Source organism: Hypanus sabinus, chromosome 30 (genome assembly GCF_030144855.1).
Source record: "Hypanus sabinus isolate sHypSab1 chromosome 30, sHypSab1.hap1, whole genome shotgun sequence".
Lineage (NCBI taxonomy): Eukaryota > Metazoa > Chordata > Chondrichthyes > Myliobatiformes > Dasyatidae > Hypanus > Hypanus sabinus.
Window position 1 is genome coordinate 33,373,683 of NC_082735.1, and position 26,618 is coordinate 33,400,300.

General features: G+C 40.1%; 1 protein-coding gene across 4 annotated transcripts; it reads right to left on the minus strand.

Moving 5' to 3' along the window:
- Positions 1-4,718: 4,718 nt before the first annotated feature.
- zgc:91910 (Zinc finger protein 706-like) lies at positions 4,719-15,017 on the minus strand. Of its 4 annotated transcripts, XM_059954637.1 has the most exons (5): positions 14,866-14,942; positions 13,106-13,150; positions 11,863-12,014; positions 7,558-7,676; positions 4,719-5,777 (listed from the first exon to the last, which is right to left on the minus strand). In XM_059954637.1, exons 3-4 carry the CDS (start codon positions 11,992-11,994, stop codon positions 7,581-7,583), a joined length of 228 nt encoding a protein of 75 aa, XP_059810620.1. In that variant the 5' UTR covers positions 11,995-12,014; positions 13,106-13,150; positions 14,866-14,942; the 3' UTR covers positions 4,719-5,777; positions 7,558-7,580. The 4 variants fall into 4 exon arrangements, with proteins under 4 accessions (XP_059810620.1, XP_059810619.1, XP_059810622.1 ...); XM_059954636.1 differs by lacking the exon at positions 13,106-13,150 and having other exon boundaries at positions 14,866-15,017; XM_059954639.1 differs by lacking the exon at positions 13,106-13,150 and having other exon boundaries at positions 11,863-12,011; positions 14,866-15,012.
- Positions 15,018-26,618: the final 11,601 nt, after the last annotated feature.

Sequence of the window (26,618 nt, forward strand, 5' to 3'; positions counted from 1 at the left end):
TCCAACACCCAGAGCATGCCCTTTTCTCACTGTTACCATCAAGTAGGAGGTACAGAAGCCTGAAGGCACACTCAGTGATTCAGGAACAGCCTCTTCCTCTCTGCTATCCGATTCCTAAATGGACATTGAAGCTTTGGACACTAACTCATTTTTTAAAAAAATATACAGTATGTATTTGTTTTTTCCCCCACATTTTTAAAACCTATTCAATACATAATTGATTTACTTGTTTATTGTTTTATTATATTATTTTTTCTCTGCTAGATCATGTTTTACATTGAACTGCTGCTAAGTTAACAAATTTCATGCCACATGCCAGTGATAATAAACTTGATTCTGAGCATTGGAGTTTCCTTACAAGGTAATGATGCAACCAATCTTTTCACTATACAACTTTAGAAGTTTGTTAGTTTCCTATGACACATCAGAACTCAAACATCTAAGAAAGCAGAGACAGAGACATGCCTTCATCATTGCACCTATATGCTGGGTTCAGAATAAAGTCCTCTGAGATATTGACACTAAGGGACTTGAAGCTTTTCAACTGAACCATACACTAATCCTGACTTGTATAAAGCTGGAAGGTTATTCTGTTAATAACATCATTTTACATTATTTTAGACTGAACCTTTGCATCATTGTTTTGCACATGTCATATTATTCCCAAAAGTGCATTCAAAACTTTCTCCTCTTGCTTATAACTCAAGAGATCAGTTTAAAACATTGTTACATTCAATTAAAAAATGTCTTTGGTCATTTTGGTTTTAATCTTGAAAATACAAAATTCAAAGTAAATATATTATCAGAGCACATATTCATCACCACTTTAACCCTGAGATTCATTTTCTAGTGGGTATTCTCAAATCTATAGAATAACTAACAGAATCCATGAAAGACTGCCCAACTAGGGCATTCAATCAGTCTGCAGCAAACTGTGCAAACATAAATAATAATACATAAACAATATTGACAACATGAGATAGAGTTCTTGAAATAAGTCCATTGGTTGTGGTAGCATTTCAATGATGTGGGGAAATGAAGAGCCTGATGGTCGAGGAGATGGTTGAACTGATCATGAACCTGGAGGTGTGAGCCCTGAGGCTGCAGTACCTTGCTGGTGCCATCAAGGAGGAAGAGAGCATCATTTACTTTCATAACTAATAATGGATAGTCCAGCAGGCTGTTTTCCAAAAGGCCATAAAACTAATAATTTGGATGATAAATTTATACAGACCCATTATATCAAATATAAATAATTTTTAAGTGGAAATGAGGTCAGGCAGCTGTGGGAAGAGAAACAGTTAACATTTCAGGTTGAAGACCCTTCTGAACTCTTCATAGAATGCCTGACCTACTGAACATTTACACTGGTATTACAATTATGAGTATCTATCTAGCAAGCAATATGCTGCCAGTGGAAGTGATAGAAGCAGATATAATAGCAATGTTCATTGTTTGCACCATTTGTCTTTTGCACATTGTCAGTTACAGTTTTTCATAAATTCCATTGTATTTCATTATTTTCCCATGCATGGCTGCAAGAAATTGAATCTCAAGGTGACATACACACTTTGATAATAAATCAACTCTGGGTTTGGTTTAAATTTAGAATTGTTCAGAGCTTCAGCATGACTTGCAAGTTTCTCCACTTGCCCTTGTTTCCAACTTATAAATTCAGATACATACACTCACACATTTAAATCAATGTCACATTCATATGCAAATTCCAATACATTCCTAGCTCTTGAAACTTTAGTACCAAAATGCTAGAACTTTAAATTATTTTGAAAATTAGTTTGGAAGAGAATTTCATGAGGAAGGCTCCAGGAGTAAACTCAAGGAAAAATCTGGAGCTGGAGTCCCAAGGCGGTCCTACATTGAATTGACTGTTGACTAGCAACTCTTGCAACACCGCTGATACCAGATTTTAATCAGTCTCTGCCCTTCCTTCGGTTCATCAGATGCATGGAGCGGGAGAGCTTGCTCTCCATATTGTACTGTCCAGGCTTGTGCATCCAGACAGCTAGGACGCAATATCCATGGTCAACTCTATCTGAAGGAGGCCCTCGCCTCACCTAGACATGGTGAGGAGAGATGAAATACAGAAAGTGCTACAAGAATTTACTTTAATTCAAAATTGATCATTTGAGGTTCTGCAGATCCTACCAGAATTTAAGCATTACTCAGCATTCATTTGGCTTTGACTTCAGACATTTCAATTAATAATGGATCAATTACTGGAAGCCTGTATATGCAGTACAATTATATACTATCTTAAAGTCTTGGAAAAGAACTAAATGCTGATGCATAAATAATGGGTTTTGTGAATATTTCAGTTAATAACATTTAAAAAATCAGTAAGATAGAATTAAATTGATTTATCTTGTAACTGTAGCTCTAAACTTATTACATACGTGATTAAATGTAAAGAATGCTCAGTTATTGAGTATAATCAAGGCAGAAATTGAATTGTAGAATCCAGTGAATACAATTGATACTAGTTGTGGTGTGGAAGGTATGGCGAATTGGAAGAAAAGTTGAAGGATGGCCACTTATCTTTATAAGTGACAGCTGTCAGTTGCTCATATCTTGTGATAAGGTCCTTCACAAGTTCTGACAAATAAAATCACATTGAAAGAGCCCTCTTAACACGAATGACTTCATTTGTTGTTGGATTCAGTACATCCAAGTGTCTTGTATTTTCAAATCACATCCTTCAATAAATTTAATTAGAAAAGAACTTAGTGATACTTAAGCTTTAAGATATGTCAACAATACTTCAGTCAATTAAAAAATGCATTCAAATAGACTAACTGCCCATAATGACATTTCTTTTGTGATAAACTATTGGGGCTGTGATTACCTGTATTATGGCATTAAATTTGAAGATCTAGACTTTCATAGCCGAGAGCACAAAATTTCAAGAACTAAATAAAGTCACTCCATAATTTTAATTATTCTCATCATTCTGTACTTCTAGAATCTAAGGAATCCTGTGATATCTTGTACTTTAATTTGAGAGTGATTTACACATTTTCAAACGAATAAACGGTATTAAGTTTAATAAAGAAGCAGCTAGCTGTTCCTAACATCGCAGTCCAACTGATCACTTAGAAGACTTTTTCAGGGAATACATTTCCTTTTATTGTGAAAGTAAACCACTGTCTGAAACAAGGAATGCAGGCAAAAGGCAACAGTGCATTTTGTCAAAACTCAGCAAGATGAAACAAATTTTTGTTAAGCATTTGGCATTTAAGGAAATGGAATAATATTATTCAAAAAGGTACATTTTGAAAAGTGCAATTGGAAAATTGAAAAACAGTCAGTGTTTTGGGTCAGGCCTTTCACCAGGACTGGAAAGGGAGGAGGAGAAAAGAAAACAGAAAATAAGATGGGAGAGAAGAGGCAGGAGTGCTTCCTCTTCTGCCATGATGAGGCCAATCTCAGGTTGGAGAAACAATATCTCATTCCATCTAAGTAGCCTCCAACCTGATGGCATGAAATCAATGTCTCCGATTTGCAGTCATTTCTTTCCCCTACCCCTTCCAACTTCAATCCCCCACTCTGGCCTCTTACTTCTTCTTACCTGCCTACTCTTCAGTCCACTTTTCTGATTCCTCCTTCTCCAGTCCTTTACCTTTCCCACTGATTTTTAACTCATCCTCACAGCTTAACTAATCCCTATTCCCAAACTACCTGGTTTCAATCTATCATCTTCTAGTTTATCATCCTTTGCCTCCACCCACCCCCCCCCCACCCTCCTTATTCTGGCATCTTTCCACCTTCTTTCCAGTCCTGAAGGATTTTGGCCTGAAATGTCAACTTATTTTTTTCCATTTCCGTAGATGCTACCTTGACCTGCTGACTTCCTCCAACACTGTTGTCAAAAATATAGTTTAGAATTTCAGTAACATATCTAACACATTATAAAGACGAGGAAGTCTGCAGGTGGCGGAAATCCAAAGCAACATAAAATGCTGGAAGAATCAGGTTAGGCAGCATCTATGGAAATGAATAAGCAATTGACATTTCAAGCAGAGACCCTTCCACTGGGCTTTTAAAAACCCTCAATAGGTACAAGCAATTGTGGCTAAACTTCTAGTGGTTTTTGAAAATTGGATGATCAGATACCATATTGAAGGCCAGTTTTGACCAAGACAGAATTGATAATAATGATTTGAATGCAAACACCAGCAGAAAAGATAAAAAAAAAAACCTCTAACTGTAATTTCAGTCTGTATGGTTACAGGGCAATCTTTTTACCCAATTTGTTTTATAACTCGTCTGACCTGGAGTTCTTGCACTGAACCTGCCGTATTAGTTGTGTTGAATGTATTAATAGTGTTCTGAAAAAATATTTCATTTCTTAATAGCTGCAACTTAAGACAGTGACCAAATCTGGAAAAATATTTCATTTCTTATTAGCTGCAATTCAAGACATTGATCAAAAATTACAATCTTTAAAGACTACTGAATTCACAGCACGTAATTATCAATGGAAATACGCTTTCGTTTCAATGTCCTTAGTATACCCAATATTTCCAATCAAAGCAATTATATGAGACTCAAATGCTATACTGCAGCTCAGAGTAGAAGTTTAGTTTAATACAGAAAAACTATTAAGACCATGATCAAGGGCTGCATGTGATAAACAATACAATGAGTCTAGCATAGCCACAAATAACATTTAAACATTAAAATAAAGGAATTCTGAGACATTTTAGAAGAAAATGTGCTTTTGATATTTATTGAAATCACATTGAGCTCCAGATAAATCACAAAATACTGCATGTATGATTAGGCAAGATTCTGGGTGAAATAAAAGCTATTGCAATCTTAAATATTGTAGTTTGAAACAGGAATTTCAGTCAGCGATAATTGGTTTATCTCTATATAGAGGAATCCCTTAAAATTTCATTCATGAAATTATAACTAGTTAATAGATTAATTATCAAACTAATTCCAAAAATTATAGCTACAAAACTATCTGTAAAGCTCTGAATAAGCACGCAAGTTTCAAGAGACTGTGTTCCTTCAAAAGTATCCAACATCTGTATGATAAATAGGTGTGGGGAATCTATTGATTCATGGAGCTGATCAAAAGATATTTTTGGGAAATCAAACAGAACAGTAAATGCTTAAAATTAGAAAGGGAGATCAAAAGAATAAATTGTCCTGCAATCACTTGGAAACATCCAGTGCGATAAACCCGATTATTTTTATGGATTGATCACAACTTACTGTTTGCAACAGGGATACAATTTTTAATATATTGCAACATCCCTTCTACAAAGAAGGTACTGAAGACAAGCTGAACAAAGAATACATATGCTAATATGGCTGACTGAGCTGCACTCAGGGAGGTCAAGAAATTTTTAGTCATAATCTAGGAATATGGTATCCAAAGTGGTTCTCACATAAACCACGACAGCTTTAAGCCACAGAATCAAACTCCCGTATATTTGTAACAGACTCCAGCAGTACTAATATCACAATGATGCCAGTGCTTAAAAGTAGTGAAGAAACAATATTAGTACTAATCTATCACAAGATCTGTACCACTTTTCCCACTTAGCCCACTTGAAGAATTGGCACCTTTGTAATGCCCAAACAAAAAAAAATCTTCAATGTTTCCTTGTCCCAAAACATGAAAAGATTAAATATATCAAAGTTCAGTAGTAAGTAGAAATTGAAAAGTTTGAAGAATCAAATGCTCTTCATCTTTTCCAGGCCTTATGTAGTAGGTTTCAGTGCACCGTGTCAGCAAAAATCCAAGTCTGAAAACAAGCACAATGTAACTTTTCAAAACTTGTCACATTAAAAACACGCTGAATATTAAGCTATTCTTCAGATACTACTAGTCGTCCAAATCAATTAGAATATCCCACTTACAGAAAGGAAGTAGAAATAAAAACAAGTGTAGACATGAATAATACAAAACTTTGATTCAAAACATTTTTATAGTAACACAATACTAGAACCAATAAAGTCTAAAGAAACAGATTGTTCAGAAGTCATTTTTTAAAATGAATAATTATTCTTAAACTCAACCAATGAAAGGGCAACCTTCCCATTACCCTAGGCCTGTTAGCTAGCTTTCCAAAAGCAACACATTGCCAAAGGCTGGTACTCTGGTATTGAATGATCACATTTCAAATAAAATCCTCTTCCAGAAGGACAACATGGTCTCAGTTTGAATGTTGAGACGAGTACAGATGGTTGAAAGCATTAAAATGATTGCATCTCAAAATGGATTATTTCATTAGAAATTCAATTATTCTAGAACTGGAATAGCATTTGAACACTACTTTTAGTGGTGTGGCTCTTTAATCCATATAGTGCAGGACATTAAGTAGCAAGCCTAAGATCAAAACAAGTCTGGCAAGCTGTACTTCAGTAAGTTGTCCCTGGGTGAAAAGTTGTATTTGTCATTGAGATATTATCTGAAAACTACGTTTAAAATGAACAGGTCAGTCAGTATCCCTGATTTCTAAGCACAAGCTTTTCTATCTAAAACTGTTAGAAGAGTATTTATTCCCAGATTGGAGCAATCCCATTCTCCCAATTTATGCTCCTGCAGTTATTCTTACATATTTGTCCATTGGTAAATTTAACCACCCTCACCCTCTCATGGATCTCCCACCAACCAATTATACAAGGGGAGATTTACAGTAGGCATTTAGCATGTCTTTGTGATGTGGGAAGGAACTGCAGGAGTTGGGGAAAGCCACGCAACTCAGGGAAAACAATAAATTCTACAGTTAGCACAGGAGATCAGATGCAATCCCTGGCCAGTTACTCTATCCGCATTGTCACCACACCAGTTTCAAAACATCCCATGGGATTTGGGTGACAAGATTCTCAGCTTTATTGAAAGATGCTTAATTGTTGCTGATTCTGGGCACCCTGTTTATAAACGATGAAAACTGGCTTGTGCAGACTTGTGCTAAATTTTTTTAGTCTGGTGACAAATTGTATAGCTGACCACTTCCTATTGGAGGAATGTATTCACGTGGTTTTGTGATGTATTAACAGGATGTGCTTGGGAGAAAGTCACCTTCAGCACCCTAATCAGGTTGCATAGAAGGAGATTCAAACAACACAATCATAGATTGATAAAATGTAAGATGACAGCTGATTTCTAAAGTTTTAAAGTAAGAAATTTTAAAGCAGTTCACAGGTTTAATCTATTTGTTTTAGATCAATATTAAAATCTGTACTAAAACATGGGTTCAATATCAGAACCAATTAACCCAAATAAACAGATTCATGTCTCAATTTTATGACCGAAAACAATTCAATTGCACAAATTCTTGGAAGAACTTCATCTAATTATGCAAAATTAGCAAAGACTTATTAGCACATAATGAAATAAGATTCTCCATCTTCCAAATTTGGTTTATGACTTCTGTCACCAGATTATTAATGCAAACCCCTGAAAACTGCAATAAATTAATCATTGTGCTGCCTCCTCATAATGAGTAATCTCAGGCATTCTGAAACCAAAATGCCAGACAGATTCCTTCTTCTTAGAGTAACTTTGGAAAAACTTCTCACCCATATCCAAGTTGTGCTTTTATTTATGCCTGTACATCTACCAGCTCAGGGGGCAAAGGAGACTTGGGATGTTTACTCTCAAAATGCTGTTTGAAGGTTTTAGGATCTGGCATCTGTGTCTGGGAAAAAAAAACAGAAAATAGACAGTAAATACTATGTAATTCAATTATCTCAATGTCCAGTAAAACTGAAGTCCAACAAAATGCTACAGTTACACATACTCTTGATAAGGCCACATTTGAAATATCGTGTCGTAGCTATGTTTACCATATCTCATTGACCTTGGAAGAAGTGCAACACATTCAAATGAAATTACAGATTCAGACTAAATTATAAATGCATTAAAATTATAGTTCAAAACTAATTAAAAGTTCAAAGTAAATTATAAAAGCACATAAAATCACTATATAAACCACGAGGAAATCTGCAGATGCTGGAAATTCAAACAACGCACACAAAATGCTGGTGGAACACAGCAGGCCAGGCAGCACCTAGAAGGAGAAGCACTGTCAACGTTTCGGGCCAAGACCCTTCATCAGGACTAACTGAAAGGTGAGATACTAAGAGATTTGAAAGTAGTGGGGAGAGGGGAAATGCGAAATGGTATAAGACCAGAGGGGGTGGGATGAAGCTAAGAGCTGGAAAGGTGATTGGCAAAAGTGATACAGAGCTGGAGAAGGGAAAGGATCATGGGACGGGAGGCCTCGGGAGAAAGAAGGGGGGGAAGCACCAGAGGGAGGTGGACAGGCAGAGTGATGGGCAGAGAGAGAGAGAAAAACAACTAAATATGTCAGGGATGGGATAAGAAGGGGAGGGGGGCATTAATGGAAATTAGAGAAATTAAGGGGCTTCCCTTCTTCCACCATCAACTCTGCTCTCAAACGCATCTCTCCCATTTCCCACACATCTGCCCTCACCCCATCTGCCCGCCATCTCACTCAGGATAGGGTTCCCCTTGTCCTCACCTACCACCCCACCAGCCCCCAGGTCCAACGTATAATTCTCCGTAACTTCCGCCACCTCCAACGGGATCACACTACCCAGCACATCTTTCCCTCCCCCCCCCTTCTGCTTTCCACAGGGATCGCTCCCTACGCAACTCCCTCATCCACTCGTCCCCCGATCCCTTCCCACCGACCCCCTTATGACACATCCTTGTAAACGGAACAAGTGCTACACCTGCCCTTACACTTCCTCCCTCACCACCATTCAGGGCTCCAGACAGTCCTTCCAGGTGAGGTGACAGTTCACCTGTGAGTCGGCTGGTGTGGCATACTGCGTCCAGTGCTCCTGGTGTGGCCTTTTATATATTGGCGAGACCCAACACAGACTGGGAGACCGTTTTGCTGAACACCTATGCTCGGTCCACCAGAGAAAGCAGGATCTCCCAGTGGCCACACATTTTAATTCCACGTCCCATTCCCATTCTGATATGTCTATCCATGGCCTCCTATACTGTCAAAATGAATCCAAACTCATGTTGGAGGAACAACACCTCATATACCGGCTAGGTAGCCTCCAACTTGATGGTATGAACATTGTCTTCTCTAATTTCCGTTAATGCCCCTCCTCCCCTTCTTACCCCACCCCTGACATATTTAGTAGTTGTTTTTTTCTCTCTCTCTGCCCATCACTCTGCCTGTTCTCCATCTCCCTCTGGTGCTTCCCCCCCCCCCCCTTTCTTTCTCCCAAGGCCTCCTGTCCCATGATCCTTTCCCTTCTCCAGCTCTGTATCACTTTTGCCAATCACCTTTCCAGCTCTTAGCTTCATCCCACTCCCTCCGGTCTTCTCCTATCATTTTGCATTTCCCCCTCCCCCCACTACTTTCAAATCTCTTAGTATCTCTCCTTTCAGTTAGTCCTGACAAAGGGTCTCGGCCCGAAATGTCGACAGTGCTTCTCCTTATAGATGCTGCCTGGCCTGCTGTGTTCCACCAGGATTTTGTGTGTGTTATATAAACCATGAGATTTTTTTTGACAATACTCAATAAATCCTTAATAGACTAAACATAATAGAATCAATGAAAGATTGCACCAATTGGGCGTTCAACCAGTGTGCAAAAGACACTGTGTGAATACTAAAAGAAATAATAATCAATGAGCAATAAATATCAAAAAGAGATGGAGTCCTTGAAAGTGAATCCATAGGTTGTGGGAACATTTCAGTGAGACAAGTGAAGTTATCCCCTTGGGTTCAAGAGGCCAATTTAAATGTAAAATATGATAACTGATGTTGATAGGGAAAATAGCGCCATACATCTCAGACTAGGAAACATTATAGCAGAACCCTTTCAGAAGTTAAGTACAATGGATTCCGGTTAATTAGAACACATTGGGACCAGTATATTTTGGCCCAATTAGCTGAAGTTTCATGGAATAGTTAAAAAGTTTAAAAAAGAAACTACCATTTAACTGAGTAACACATTATGTATTTGAATGAAATACAGAACAAGTTAGAACACCATCAATACTATTACAGTACTATAAAACTATTAGTTCTAATAGTTATTGACAGGAATAATGCAGTGCACTCTGCCGTTGTTTTGAATGACTGTAAATGAACAAAATCAGCGCAGACACCTAGACAATGGACTGCATTCATACAATGTTATTGACAATTGCAATCTCCAAATCTTTTTTTCATTATAACATTCCAGATGATTATTGATACCTTCAAATTCTTTGCAGTTCCTAACTTAAAGTACTGAAATTGTTTCGATTTTACTCCTGGCTGTTTCTGGCATCTCCAACCCTCAAAACTTGAAATCGCAGTGAGCAAAACAGATCTGATTTCTCATTTCTTACTGCTCATTTCTCATCAACCAGTGAGAAAAATCAATTCTTTTTGAATACAAGCATGCATAACTGATCCTACTTAAGCACAGTGCAGGATCTAATGGCCACACAAGTGCACTCGTCTGACGTTAGCTAGAAACTGTCCGACAACAGTCTCCCAGCCCAATTAAACAGCATAGTTGTTATTCTTTAGTTGTCCCAAATCATGGCAGCAGCTTATTAACTGATGGCCCAATTAACCAGAATCCAGTACTTATATTGAAAGATAGTTGGAGATTCTCATATCAAATGTTAATCTTTCTTTCTCAATCTTTTTATTGAATTTTTCAAAGACAAATACATAGCAGTCATAATAGTACAAAGGGAGTGGGAGTACATTGTTGGCAATTAACATGTGAGTAGAAACTCTAGGTAACACCAACATAATTGACCTCCCAAACTCTTAATATAGACAAGATACAAGGAAATAAAAAGATGGAAAAAACCCCAAATTGAAAAATCAAAAACAAAGTAAACTAAACAGAACTAAAACTAAACAAAGCTGGGCTATTCTTGGGAAAACCATTGAGATGTAGTTGGATGATTCATCTCTTTACAATTCAATAATGTTAATTCTAAATTGAAAAATAGTAAGCAAAGGTACGAATAGAAATGAGTTAAAATACGACATATAGAGTTAGATCATATCAGCCAATTTTATTGAGCAACAAAGGTGGCAGAAGGTGAGTAAATGGTAATGACAGAAGAACAACAATGCCTTTACAAGTTTGGATGGAGTGCAACTTGGCCAGGAACATGCAGTGAATGCCCTTATCCTTTTTGCAGATGTCACAGATTTGGGAGGTAGATGAACACGCTGCAACCACTTACTGCTTGTAGCCAAGGGCATAAACATTTATTGCAATGGATTGGTCATCATTAGCACCAACTACATCATCATGGATGGTGGAAAGATTCTAAGACAGGGTTCCCAACTTGGGGTCCATGGACGCCTCAGTTAATGGTAGGGGTCCCAAGTTGAAAACCCTTGCTCTAGGGTGTGAAGAGAAGAGGCATTCATCATAGCATACCCAGTCTCCAATCTGATCTTACAGCCACATTATTTGGCTGGTGCAGCTGTGGTCTTTAGCAGAACAATTACATGGGAGACTTGACAAGGGGTAACACCACTAATTAAGAGGCAAAGGCTAGACTCACTTGTGCAATTTGTGAATATAACCAATTAATCAGGTTGGTTTTTATTAAGCTTACACTCTTGAAATTAGTCAGGCAACTTTATTTTAAAATCAAAACTCATCATAATTTCAACACAAAACCATGAGTACTGCAGTTATTAAATACAAACACAAAACGCTGGCAGAACTCAGCAGGCCAGACAGCATCTATGGGAGGAGGTAGTGATGACGTTTCGGGCTGAAACCCTTCATCAGGAGGGTTACTGCAGTTATGTTCCTCTCAAAGACATTTTAAGCACAACTTAAATCGTTTTGTGAACCTGTTCTTCCCTACCTTGCAGACTGGACATGTGTGCACAAGTGCTGCCTTTGCTGCTGCCTTCTGATCAGATCCCCCTTTCTTCTTTTCAGCTTGTCTCTTGGCATTCTTCTGCTGGGCCTGGATCTTCTGCTGTCCACGAGCCATGATGAAATTCTGGAAATCTACTAAAAAGTAAAGCTTCAGTTACTCTTCATACTAGTGCAACAAGAGATACAGCAGAAACTAGAAAAATATTTATATTCCACTATTTAAAAAAAAAATTAAAATAGAAAAATCCCAAACTAAGCAAAATCACAAACATACCATGCAAATCAAAGGCACACTTTCACAGACAGTTCCCAATAAACAAGGTCCAATAGAAAGAAAAAAAATGACAAAATAACTTTAGGAATGAAAAACATGTGCATCGTAGATTACAAATGCAAAACTGAATAAGTTGTTAGTGCAAGCAGCAATTTTTAAAATGAAATTCATATAACCCTTGCGACACAACATCTTCAGTCAATATATGCCAAGCCTCTGCACAGAAGGGTTTTAAATAACATTTGACACCAAACCACAAGAAAATAATAAGTAACAAAAGAAAAACTTGATCATCGAGTTCAATTTTTAAAGGAGCATTTAATGCAGTTAGATTGTTTAAGGAAGGTGAGATTCCAGAGTTAGAAACTGAACATATTATGATGCTGGAGAAATGAAATTCAAATATTACTAAAAACCAAAATTGGTGAATAGCAAATCTAATGATTGTCGGTCAGGGAAAAAAATCGTAATAGGAAGAAAATAATCATCAAATCATAAACACTCTTATATAAGAGGATTTTTGTACATTGAAACAAAACTTGAGTTTTGTAATTACCTCCAGTAATTATACACACACACAACCCCAACAGGTACACAACACAGCAGGCCCTTCAACCCATCTTGTCCATACCGAACTATTTAAACTGCCTCCATGCCCGTACCATCCACACTACTTAAATGTTGAGGTAACAAAGAGGTCTGGATAAATGTTTCAGCAAATGATCTGAATGAGGGTCACAATCTATTTCAGCAAATTGGAAATAGGCATGCAGAAGATTCTTATTTATCATCACATGATCAAATATGACATCATGGATGGAATAAAAGGTTTAATATAAGTGGTATGGTGGCATAGAGGCAGAGCAATTAATGCTGCTGGTCCACAGCTCCAGCACCATGAATTTGATTTTGGTCACAAATATTGTTAGTGTGGGATTAATATTCTCCTTACGGCTACCAGGGTTTCTTCCAGGTGCTCTAGTTTCCTTCCACAGCCCTATTGATAAGTTACAAAACCACTGTATGTAGAAGTCAAAGTACATTATCAAAGTATACTTTATACAGTTTTATATATTACATGTAAATCACTGAGTTGGTCAAAAGGTTGGACTGCAATTCACACAATAAATGAACAGTCATCTACTTTATTTATTTATTGAGATACATGGAATAGGCCCTTCCTGCCCTTTGAGCTGTGCCACCCAGCAACACAATTTAACCCTAGCCTAATTACAGTTACTTGCCTCCAAATCAAAAGACTCCTTGAAAATTATGCAACATCACCACTGACCTCAAATTTTCGCTAGGGACTGCCCAAATTGTGCTAATTTTACTTTAAGGATGAGTACGTCAAACCCCTGCTTCAATAGCAGAAACAACCCAATGAGCATACTTAGCCCCAACTATGAATGAATCTGTCTTTCCCACACGAACATCTCAGAACTGTAATGGAAGTACGCCAGTCAATCTTCAGTTAATGCCCAATAAATAAAGTTATGGCTGTAATACAGATCTCAGTGGATGTGGGAAAACAGGACCAAGAAAACTAGCCAGCTGAAAGCAGTTTAAAAAAAAGAGCCAAGATAAGAGTTGATTTTTATCGTGTAAAGTCCTGTGACCTTAAACCACAATAAACAAGTCCACTCTGCTAAAAAATACATACAGTGCTTTATTTTTATTATCAGTATTTTGTCAGTGCAGCTCTGAGTCCAACCCTCCGTCTGCATCATGAGGGGTGGAAACAACAGGACTCTGGTGAAGCTGTATAGGCCAGTCCCCTGTAGAGTGGATGCAATGGATTACAGAAACACTGAATTCCAACCATACCATCGACTTTGGACAACGGAGACGGGAGGCCTATTCTCCAATGAGATAGCAGGGTCCAAGAAGAGAAGGCAACTTTGTGTGTGCTTCAGAATCACGCCAGAGTAAAGCACAATATACCCTCATCGTATCAACAGCCCTCACACACATAATCTTTCCAAATTAACAGAAAAAGCAGCAAACTATAAACTTGTGGACAGTGTGAGGACTTAGGAAGCACTTTGTGGTATTAGTCAAGACAGAAGCCCGTAGATTCAATACAGTCCAGATACAGGCTCATAACTTAGGGTCATTTTAGTGTAGCACTACATCATCCTTTCGCATCAGAAAGCATAGAAGAACAGAAAAGGCTATTACAAAAATAATGGACGATGCTCTCTTACCGAGTATTCCCTGCATTTATTTTAAAATTTCAACCTTCTGTTTAGAAAACAAAGCCAAAATCATCATGAACCTATTTAACTTCGTTTCACACACACTATAACTGCGCGGGGAATCTGAAAGCGAGCTTCATAAGGAAACAAAATAAACTAACAACATCCGCTCCAGTGTGGCAAGCTACTTTCCGAAAGGTGTATTAGTACCCTCTTAATTCAACCATAACAAAAGACAATGCTCCTCTCCTGTGGTACTAACATTCAAGAACCGGCAGCTCTCCAGAGACTGCGAATCGGCTCCCGAACAACGAGCGTGAAAGGCATCAAGCAACGCCAACGTGAAGCCGGATTACCGGGTGCACAGGCCGAGGCGCGGCGTGTGGCCTGCAACAGGGCTACAGCCCACCCTCCCTCACTAAAGGCACAGCGCTCACCCCGCCCCCGCGACTCGCAGCAAAACAACCCCGAGCTTCAAGCCCAAGAACTGACTGACCAAGTGGCCGAGACTCACCGGCAGACACCACAGCCCGCTAACGGCGCTTGCCCGTACTCGGTCAGCAGAGGCGGGGTCCAACGGCTCCGGAAGTGACGACATTAAGCCCAAGCCCCGGGAGGTGAAAAAAATGCGGGCACTCGCGCCGAGGATCACGTGGGCATTAAAGGCTGCGGAAAAGATACAACCAAAATTCATGGCAATATTTTGTCTTCTTATCCAATCGTATTCTTCACGTCTAATAAAATCACACCGAGAGATTCCAAAGCAATAAACTGGTTTAACGTCACTTTTATTGTTGCTGTACCGAAGTCTACATTTTTAACCTTTGGAAATTACGCTCCGAGACGTTCAACGCATGTTTTCATCAATGGTATTTGTCCAGAGCCCTGCCGCAGTACAATCAGTCGGAAAACATTTAGGAAGCGCCTTTTAAATCTGTATCCTTCTCAAACACTTTGAAAAGAAAGTGACGAAATCATTTCAAGGATAATTCTTCGGGTGCCACTGTAAGGAAGCTAGATCGGGAAATGTTGGTTGAGCATTATCGCAATACAAAAGCCGCACATGGATATTACATGTGAAAAACAAAATGTGCATTTAACATGTGATGTTATAGTATTGAAGGGCGAACAGGCGCCATTTATAAATAATACGGTAACAGATTGGGCTCCCTATTATTAGTTTTCTCTGGTTCGGACTGCCAACGACTGCGTGGTAAACAGTTTAAAGAGGCCATCCAATGTATTGGTTATATGGGGTTTTTTTTCACTTTTCTTCGCCCCGAAAACATCTACCTCCCCACCCACGAGAGATGCTGTCACCTCCCCCATTTAGTCTGCAGATAGACTGTAAGCTGATGAAAAAGAAATCTGTCATTACAGAGGAAACTGGGGGTGTGGGGGGAGTTAAAGGAGGGAGGAAGGGGAGTGGAGTTTAGGGGAAGCAAGTTCATGTTCACAAGCTGCGGACTTGCGTGAAAGCAAGTATTTCTTGTGCCACCTCTAATTGTCCTCCAAACATTCTGTCATGAAGTTTGCTCTATTATCGCTGTATCTTTCAAAAATCAGGCTCTCTTCCTGTCAAACAATATTCCTTGAGGATAACATTTGTCTGGGACACATTACCTCATCGGAGATTAACCTTGGGAAGTGGTCTGAGTTAAACCTGCAGGATTAAGGGACACTTTGACATCAGGGGAGTTGGGAATGTGGTTAAAAGTCCTGTTTATTGTCCTGTTTATATACATGTATACTGTCAAACGAGACAACGTTTCTCCGAACCAGGGAGTAAAGTACAGTAGTACACATAACACAATAACATAGCAAAGGAAGAATTAAATCTACAGTTGAATTATGCACAGATAAAGTGCATACATTAAACATTATGAGATACAGTACAAATTATCTGTTGACACATCAAATGTGATATAGAAGGGAATTCAGAAGCCTGAGGGAAGAAATGGTTTCCCATCCCAACCGTTCTTGTCTTTATGCAATGGAGTCTCCTGCTTGATGGTAGAAAGTCAGAGAGGATGCTGGGATCCTTAATAATACTAAGGGCCCTGCAAACACAGCACTCCTGATAAATGTCCCTGATAGATGGTAGGGAGACCCCTATGATCCTCTTGGCCTTTCTCATGGAAGGAAGGAGAACAAGAATTCAGAAAGTTAGAGTCCACATGGAGGTTCTCAACCTGATATGGCAACTGTCCATTTTCCTCCAGGAAACTGGGTTCGGATGGGTGGATATAACGTGGTTGGCATAGACACATTGGGCCAAAGGACCTTTTCTCATTTCTTGATTTCTCCTGGTATTTTTTCTCTTTTTTTTCTTTTCTCCTACCCCTTCCTTCTTCTTCCACTCCTCACTCAGGCCTCTTACATCTTTTCCTCACCTGTCTATCATCTCCCCTTAGTGCCCCTTCTTCTTCCCTTTCTCCTTTGGTCCACTCTCCTCTCCTATCAGATTCCTTTACCTCTCCTGCCAACCTGGCTTCACTTATCATCTTCCAGCTATCCTCCTTCTCCTCCCACCGCCTTTATTCCAGTGCCATCCCTTTTCCAATCCGGATGAAGGGTCTTGGCCTGGAAAGTCAACTATTTATTAATTTCCATAGAGGCTGCCTGACCTGCTGAGTTCCTCCAGCATTTTGTGTGTGTGTTGCTCTGTACCCTTCCTCTTGGTTTATAACCTGCTGCGTTTCTCTATTGGTTTTCCTTCTGGTGTGAGCTTGAAATAAGGACTGGGGAACAGGGTTGGTGCATTTGCCAAGAATATATCAAAGTTCAAAGTGAATTTATTATCAAAGTGTGTATATGTCACCATACAGAACCGTGAGATTGATCTTCTTTTGGGCATACTCAATAAATCCAAGAACCATTATAGAAACAATGGAGATTGTACCCAACAGGACGCACAAACAACCACAAACTGTGCAAATACAAAAGGAAAAAAAGAAATAATAATAATAAATATACAATAAATATCAAGAACATGAGATGAAGAGTTGTTGAAGGTGAGCCCATAGGTGATGCGAACAGTTCAATGATGGGGTAAGAGTACAAAATTATGAGGGGTATAGATAAGGTAGCTTTTTCCACTGAGGTTGGCTGAGATTACATCTGGGGATCATGGGTGAAGGGTGAAATGTTTAAGGGGAACATGAAGGGAAGCTTATTAACTCAGAGGGTGAATGAGAGTGTGGAATGAGGGGCAAGCACAAGTGATGGGTATGGTTTTGATTTCAACGATTAAGAAAAGTTTGGATAGGTGCATGGATGGGAGGGTGTATGGAGGACTGTGGTCGATGGAACTAGGCAGCTTAAATGGTTTGGCACAGACTAGATGGGCCAGAGGGCCTGTTTCTGTCCTGTAGTTTTCTATGATACTATGAGTCTAAGTGAATTTGAGTGAAGTTATCTCCACTGGTTCAAGAGCCTGATGGTTGAGGGGTAGTAATTGTTCCCGAACCTGGTGGTGTGAGTCCTGAGACTCTTGTACCTTTTCCTGATGGCACCAGTGAGAAGAGAGCATGACATGGGTGGTGGGGGTCCCTGATGATGGATGCTGCTTTCCTGCAACAGATTGATAATGCATTTCAGAGGCAGTGTACTAGGAGTGGAGCAGTGGATGTTAAATCCAGAATCAGGATCAGAATCAGATTTAGTATCACTGGCATATGTCGTGAAATTTGTTGTTTTTGTAGCAGCAGTACAATGCAATACATAATAGAAACACTGTGAATTACAGTAAGTAAATATATATATTAAATAGTTCATTTAAATAAGTAGTGCAAAAATAGAAATAAAGAAGTAGTGAGGTAGTGTTCATGGGTTCAAAGTCCATCCAGAAATCAGATGGCAGAGGGGAAGGAGCTGTTCCTGAATCATTGAGTGTGAGCCTTCAGGTTTCTGTACCTCCTCCCTGACTTGACTTGGGTGATGAGGGTTCTTAATGATAGACACCACCTTTTTGAGTCATCGCTCCTTGAAGATACCCTAGATACTACAAAGGCCAGTGCCCATGATGGAGCTGACTGAGTTTACAACTTTCTGCAGCTTACTTCGATCCTGTGCAGTAACTCTCTCCCCCCCCCCCCCACCCCCAATACCAGATGGTGTTGCAATCAGTTTGAATGCTCTCCTTGGTACATCTGTTGAAATTTGTGAGTCTTTGGTGACATACCAAATTTCCTCAAATTCCCAGTGAAGTATATCCACTGGCAGAACGTAGCATGGTGTTCGATTCTTATAGCAGCTGAACGCCTCTGAATGAGTACTAACCCCAGAGCATTTTGAGTGATAGAATTTGTCATCAGAACCCATCCAGGTCTATCAGACAATCCGCTTTGTACCTTAATCTTGTAAGATAGATTGACTTATCTCATGCCAAGGGTAATGCCAGAATTGTTAATAGTGAAGGATTCTACATTCATGATCGGAAAATATTTAAGTTTTATGTTGGCAAAATGGTCACATTGTCTGACACTACTGTCATTTCCCATTTGTTACAACATCAAATAAATTGAGTAAAACTGAATTTGAGCAGTTTATCCCTGTCTTGGGTGGCGGGGTAGAGCTACGTCTCTACCAAAGGAGGTGTAAGGTTCTCCTTCCCTCTACTAGCCTGCAGGTCACCCTTGGGCAAGGTGTAGCATCCGATCAGGGTGGCATGAAGCCACAGGAGCAGGTGGTGGATGGTCTATGAGCAACTGGTACATATCACAAGTCCTGCTTGTGCAAACACTGATGCCGGGCAGACAATCTCTGAAGAGTATTGATAATGGCTGGGGTCATTTGTCTTGTAAGGACACTGCCCAGAGGAAGGCAAAGGCAAACCACCTCTGTAGAAAAATTTGCCAAGAACAATCATGGTCATGGGTCCATGATCGCCCACGTGACATGGGACATACTGGTGATGATGTTGACTCCTGTCTTGGGCAGAACAATACTAGATACAGACTTGGTTTTCTGCGAAATTCTGAGTTAATTATCCAAACCACAAAACAGTCATAAAACTACTTAAAATTCTCCATTATTCTTTCTGGAACTCTTAATGTTCAAAATGTATGAATAGTAATTTAATACAAAATATTGTGTTCTTGAGTTACATTTATGCTATAAATATAATCTTTATATTTATAAATATAATCTCTTCATTACAAGCTTTATTTATATTACCGATTGAAAGAATATTTGATGTGCATGTACTAAAGAAGTCAAAGCAAGTCTAGAGGGAAGGTCTTTGCAGTATGGAGTAATATCTCACGGGGAAGGTAGATGGTTGTGGTTGTTTGACATCAATCACCTCAACTCCTGTATGTTGCTGCAGAGGTTTCAAAATCAGGTTTAATATCACCAGCATATGCCATGAAATCTGTTATTTTGTGGCAGCAGTACATTGTAATGCATATTAATAAAAGCCATAATTTACAATTTTATATATATATAAAATTAAATTAAATTTAAGAGGTAATACAAAAAGAGAGCAAAAAAAAGTGATGTAACATTCATGGGTTTGTGTTCATTCAGAATTCTGATGGCGGAGGGGAGGAAATGAAACGTGTGTGTGTCTTCTTGCTCCTGTACTTCCTCCCTGAGAAGAGGGCATGTAATGGGGGTCCTTAATGATGGATGCCTTCGTAGTCAGTGTGAAGCAATACGTAAATAATATGCTAAATGTGCATAGCCTGACAAATAGTAAGTAATATTACCTTCTCCACAAATGCAAAGCAATGATCATCTCCCCCCCTTCAATATTGCTGAGTTCCCATTCTGGCGTCACCAATAATCAGAAAGTTAATGGGGCAGGCCAGCGTTCAGCTCGCTGTTCAGCAAGGTTTACTCGTCTCTGCACTGAACTGAGGCTGTGGCCTGCAGCTAAGCGGCTCCTGGAATGGCAGCTGTGATGAACTGGCCTCGTGGCTGTGAGCTCACTTTCATGAACTTTAGTTCTGAGTGTTTACTTTTTATTGTTCGCACAATTTCTTCTTTTTGTTCGCACCTTGGATGTTTGAAGGTCTTTGTTAATGTGTTTTTATCGGGCTTATTAGTTTTCGTGGCTGCCTGTAGGAAGATGAATTTCAAGATTGTATATTGTATACATACTTTGATAATAAATGTACTTTGAACTTTGAACGGACCATAAACTGAGTATTCAAGATTCAAAAACTTTATTGTCATTCTAACCATACATCAGCTCTGCAGGGCTGAATGAGACAGCGTTTCCCAGGAGCAGTGCAATCATAACGTAACAAACGCAACACTAAATAATAAACATAACAATAAATAGTAAAACACAACAGCCACATGTCAGTTAAAAACAAGTTATAAGTGTCCAGTGCAAGTTAAAAGTGTCCAAAGCAGAGTCAGGTAGAGCAGCTATTTAGCAGTCTGACTGCCTGTGGGAGGAAGCTGTTTAGTAGCCTTGTGGTTTTAGTTTTGATGCTCCTGTAACGTTTACCTGATGGCAGAAGAACAAACAGTTCATGGATAGGGTGTGAGGGGTCTTTAATGATGTACCGTGTCTTCTGGAGGCATCAACTCTGAAAGAGGTCTTGGATAGAAGGTAGGGAGACCCCAATAACCTTCTCTGCTCACTCACCACCCACTGCAAGGCTTTTTTGTCGGCAGCACTGCAGCTGGAGTACCAGGTTGTGATGCAAAAGGTCAGCACACTCTCAACCACGCCTCTGTAGAATGTAGTTAAGACGTTAGTGGGGAGTGATGCTTGTTTAAGCTTCCTCAGAAAGTGCAAACTCTGCTGGGCTCGTTTCACAATCCCAGTGGTGTTCCTGGACCAGGTCAGATTGTCCAAGATCTGCATCCCAAGGAACTTGATGTTTTCCACTCTCTCCACTGTGGAGCCGCTGATGCTGAGGGGTGTGTGCTCAGGCTGACACTGTCTGAAATCAACGATCATCTCCTTGGTTTTGGTGACATTAAGCATCAAGTTTTTGTCACTGCACCAGCTCTCTAGGTGTTTGACCTCCTCCTTGTACATTGCTTCATCATTTTTGCTGATGAGCCCCACCACTGTGGTATCATCAGCAAATTTAATGATCAGGCTCTCCTTGAATCTGGCTGCACAGTCATGTGTTAGCAGTGTAAAGCACACAGCCTTGTGGGGATCCAGTGCTCAGTGTGATGGAGTCAGAGATGTTCCTGCCAACACGGACTGACTGTGGTCTCTCTGTCAAGAAATCCAGAATCCAGTGACACATGGCAGTGTTAACGCCAAGCAGTGACAGTTTCTCCACTAGTCTCTGTGGGATGATGGTATTGAACGCTGAACTGAAATCAATGTACAGGATTCTGGCATAAGTGTCTTTGTTGTCCAAGTGAGAGAGAACTGTGTGCAGTGTGGTGGATATTGCGTCCTCCGTAGAGCAATTTGTACGATAAGCAAACTGTAGAGGATCCAGCCATGAGGGAAGGCTGGCTGTGATATGAGGCTTGACAAGCCGTTCAAAACATTTCATCACTACGGGGGTCAGGGCAACGGGACGGTAATCATTCAGACAGGCTACAACTGATGTCTTTGCTACAGGGACGATTGGGGCAGTTTTGAAGCATCTGGGGACAATGACTTGACTAAGGGAGATGTTAAAAATGTCTGTCAGGACATCTGCTAATACATCAGCACATTCCTTGAGCACACGTCCAGGGATGTTGTCGGAACCTCCCGCTTTTTGTGGATTAACCCAGGCAAGGGTCTTCTGAGTTTGCTCTGAATCAATGATTGGAGCCGGCTGGTCAGATGGTAAGAAGGGACTGGCTCTCCCCCTTGCTGTAGTGTTTGATGCTTCGAAGCGTGCAAAGAATTTGTTAAGCCTGTTAGGAAGAGAGGCGTCACTGTCATCAGTTTTCTGCCTGATCTTGTAGTCTGTCAGAGCTTTAATTCCCTGCCACATCCGTCTGGTGTCACCTGTGTCACAGAAGTGTCCATGTATTTTGCCCGCGTAGGCCCTTTTTGTTTTCCTGATCCCTAGTGAAAGCGTAGACCTGGCTGCGCGAAGTTACAGAAGTTACAGTTCTGCAGTGAGTTACACATATGTGGATTTGTTTGATTTTTTTCCAGGATTTGTAAGGCATGAGTCAAGAGCTTTGTGGCTATGGCCTGCAATCGTCATTGTGGCTATCCCTCGAGGTCGAGGATGATGGTCTTGGTTCTGTTGATCTATTTATGGGCTCTCAAGTGGCTTATGAGTCCAATCTTAGCTTTGAAAGTTCTTCTGTATTCAGGACAGGTAGTTCCAGATGGCAGATCGGGCTTTGGTTGTTGCTGCCTCTCTTTCCATTTTCTTTTCTTCTAATTCTGCACATCTGTTGGCTTTGAAGTAGCTGCTCCTTCTCGGATGATGGCTTGCCAGAGTTTCCTGTCCTTGGCATTGGTTTCCCAATTGTTGTTGTCGATGTTACATTTCTTCATGTTGGCTTTTAAGACGTCTTTGGATCTCTTCTGTTGCCTTTTACGTTTGCCTTCTTTAAGCTGGGAGTAGAAGATTGTTTTGGCAGATGTTCGTCTTTCATCCGAACAACATGACCGCTCCACCTTAGTTGGTTCTTGATGACGTAGGCTTCAATGCTTGTTGTTTTTGCTTCATTTAGCACACTGACGTTGTTCTTCTATCTTCCCAGCTGATATTTAAGATGTTTTGAAGACAGTGTTGATGAAACTTTTCAAGTGCCTTCAGATGTCGTCGGTATCAGGCTCCTGGACCTGCTGAAGCACTGAACTCTCTTTGTGGCTATGAACTCACTTCCAGGGACCCTGCAATTCATGCTGTGTGTATTATTTGTTTACTTACTTTTATCTTATTTCTTCTTCTTTTGTCCATACTTTAGGTGTTTGATGGTCTTTGTTGTGTGGGTTTTCTTATTGGGTTCTTAGTGTGTTTTTTTTTGTTTTGTGACTGCCTGCAAGAAGGTGAATCTCAAGGTTGCATATGGTAACATACTCTCAGAGCGGCATGGCAGTGTACGGTTTAGCACAATGTTGTACTGTATCAGTGACCCAGGTTCAAATCACGCTGCTGACCATAAGGGAGTTTGTATGTTCTCCCCACAACTGAGTGGGTTTCTCCCACAGTCCAAAGAAGTACTGGTTGGCAGGGTAATCGGTCATTGCAGATTGTCCCGTGATTAGGCTAGGGTTAAATTGGGAGTTGCTAGACCCCTCAGCTTGAGGGGCTGGAAGGGCCTATTCTGCACTGTATCTCAGTAAGTAAATAAATAAATACTCTGAACTTTGAAGAGTGTGACAGAAACTATTCACTTGGTTGAACGAATGTGGCTCCAACAACATTCGAGAGCAACCACAATTATGCAGTCTTGAATTTCACTCATTCTCAACTCCAAATATTTACTCATACCACGCCAGAGCAACGTGACTATGGTGTCTATCAGGTACAAACTGCACTCTGGTTACTCACAAGGGCTATTTTGAAAGTAGATCCCAAACACTAAAAGGAATACACGGATCAGGAGACTGCTGGTGCTGGGATTGACAGCAAAAACAAAGTACTGGAGGAAGTCAATGGGTTGAACTGTATCTGAGGAGGCAAAATGATAGTTGTCATTTTCGTCTAGACTCTGTATCAGGAGTCAGGGGCACAACCAGAAATGTCAACTATCCCTCTACCACCACAGATGCTGCTCAACCCACTGAGTTATTCCAGCAGTGTTTTTTTTGTCACAACCTGCAGGTTCCTCTCTAAGTCACAGCCCATCCTGACTTGGAAGTGTATCACCTTTCCTTAAATATATTATTTTCCCCACACCTTCTACTCTGACTCCTCATCTTTCTTCTTTCTCCAATCCCGATGAAGGGTCTTGGCCTGAAACATTGACAATACTCTTTTCCATAAGACGCTGCCAGGCCTGCTGAGCTCCTCCAGCATTTTGTGTGTGTTGCTCAACCACAAACCACAAACTGTTCCAGCTGCTACCATCTGGGAAATGGTACCGCAGCATAAAAGCCAGGACCAACAGGTTCTGGGACAGCTTCTCCCACCTGGCCATCAGACTGATTAATTCATGCTGGCACTACTGTATTTCTATGTTATATTGACTATCCGTTGTACATTATTTATTATAAATTATAATAAATTGCACTTGCACATTTAGACAGAGACATATTGTAAAGATTTTGACTCCTCATGTATATGAAAGATGTAAGTAATAAAGTAAATTCAATACAATTCATTCTTTAGGGTTTCTTGTTAAGTGGATATCTGTGAAGAGCACGAAGTTCAGGCTGTACACTGTATACACTTTAAACTGTTTAAACACCCGATGACCCCAGGTTACATCTCTGATGATGTGTCTCAGCACATCGTTCTATAAATGTATTCAAAACTGTTTTAGGGGAAATAATAGTGAGGACTAGTAACTAGTAAACAGTGATGTGGTTTGTGCCAATGTAGTAACAGGGAACCACAGACAAAGCCCAGATGTAGAGATGTGAAATACAGTAGTGATGATGTCCAAGTTTAAGGAGTTTCATTAATTATGTTGGAACATGCACCTGTTTTTTTTAAAAATAGAATATTGGATTTACTGTTAGACCTGAGGACAATCATATTACTTTCTAATTAGGACCTAGTCTGTTACTTAATTAAGTCTCCCAAGACACTTCCTGTAGCCACCATTCCGCTATCAAAATGTAGTTTTACTGGTAATCTCATCGACTGGGAATGTAAAAGCTATACCAAATTTATGCTCAGGCTGGTCAGCTTTGGCTGTTCTCCTGCTGCACACTAGTTTTTTATAAACACACGCAAATCTGCAGAAGCTGGAAATCCAAAGCAACACACACAAAAAATGCTGGAGGAACTCAGCAGGCCACCAAGGGTAAAGAGTCGACGTTTTGGGCCGTCCCTTCATCGAAACTGGAAAGGAAGGGAAGTCAGAGTAAGAAGGTGAGCGGTGGGGGCGGGAAAGGAAGTGGAGGAAGATGTACAATCTGGTAGGTGAGAGGGGTGAAGAAAAGAGCTGAGAAGTCAAGTGGTGAAAGAGATAAAGGGCTGGAGAAGGGGGAATCTGATTGGAGATGATCGAAGAACATGGAAGAAAGGGAACAGGGAGGAGCCCCAAACAGGGCAGGTAATGAGAGAGAGTTTTTAATAAATTGCCATTATTTTGAACACCAACTCTGTGTGATCTTTCAGTTTGTTCCTACAACATATCTTTGTGTATGGCTTGAGTTGGACCTGAAGTGATGGTCCTATTATGTTAACTCAAGGCAACATCTGTAACAAAGTTAAACTTTCAGTTTTACATTTTTTGGCAGAACTTGGAACAAGAGAAAACATAAAATGAGAAATTCTGCAGGTGCTGGAAATCCAAAGCTCAGGAACTCAGCAGTTCAGGCAGCATCTGTGGAAATGAATAAACAGTCGGCGTTGCAGAACGAGATTCTTCTTTAAGACAAAAAAGGAAGAGGGATGATGCCAGAATAAAAAAACTGGGGAGACGGGAATGAGGACTAGCTGGAAGGTGATAGGTGAGGCCAGGTGGGTGGGAAAGGTAAAAGGCTGGAGAGGAAGGAATCTGATAGGAGAGGAGAGTGGACCATTCGACTTCCAGCTCTTTATTTCACCCCCTCCTCTTCTCCTGGTTTCACCTATCATCTACAACCTTGCAGTTCTTCCTCTCCTCTCCCCACCTTCTTACTGACTGCAAATCTCTTTTCTCCAGTCCTGATGAAGGGTCTCAGCAGAAAACGTTGACTGTTTAATCTTTTCCATAGGTGCTGCCTGGCCTGCTCAGTTCCTCCAGCACTTTGTGTGTATTGCCTTGATTTCCAACATCTGCAGATTTTCTCCTGTTCACAATTTTAGTATTCCCATTTATCATAAAAACTATTCATACTCCGAAATATTATGTTTTGATCTTTTTTCTTGTGCGGGGAGGTGGGATTTGGGGCTTGATGTTTGTGCTTTCTTTTCTTTCTTGGTTTAATGGTTACCCGGAGAACTGAAGAATTTCAGAGTTGTATACTTCGTTAACAGGTAAATCCTTTGAAGCCTTTGAAAACTCCTGTGATTCAGTCACTGTTGTTGTTGCACCCTCCAGCCAGTGGTGGCGCTGTATTTCCTCCAACGGACGAGAGGGCGCAAATGCAGCTCAGCAAGTTCACATTAATAATTTCCCACTATAACTTTCAACATCGAAATTCGTGATCGAGAGGCTGACAGCGAGGGGGATTTTTAAAACAAGATCTCATAACGGAAAATACTTACACATGTAGAATTTTTAGAATGAGAT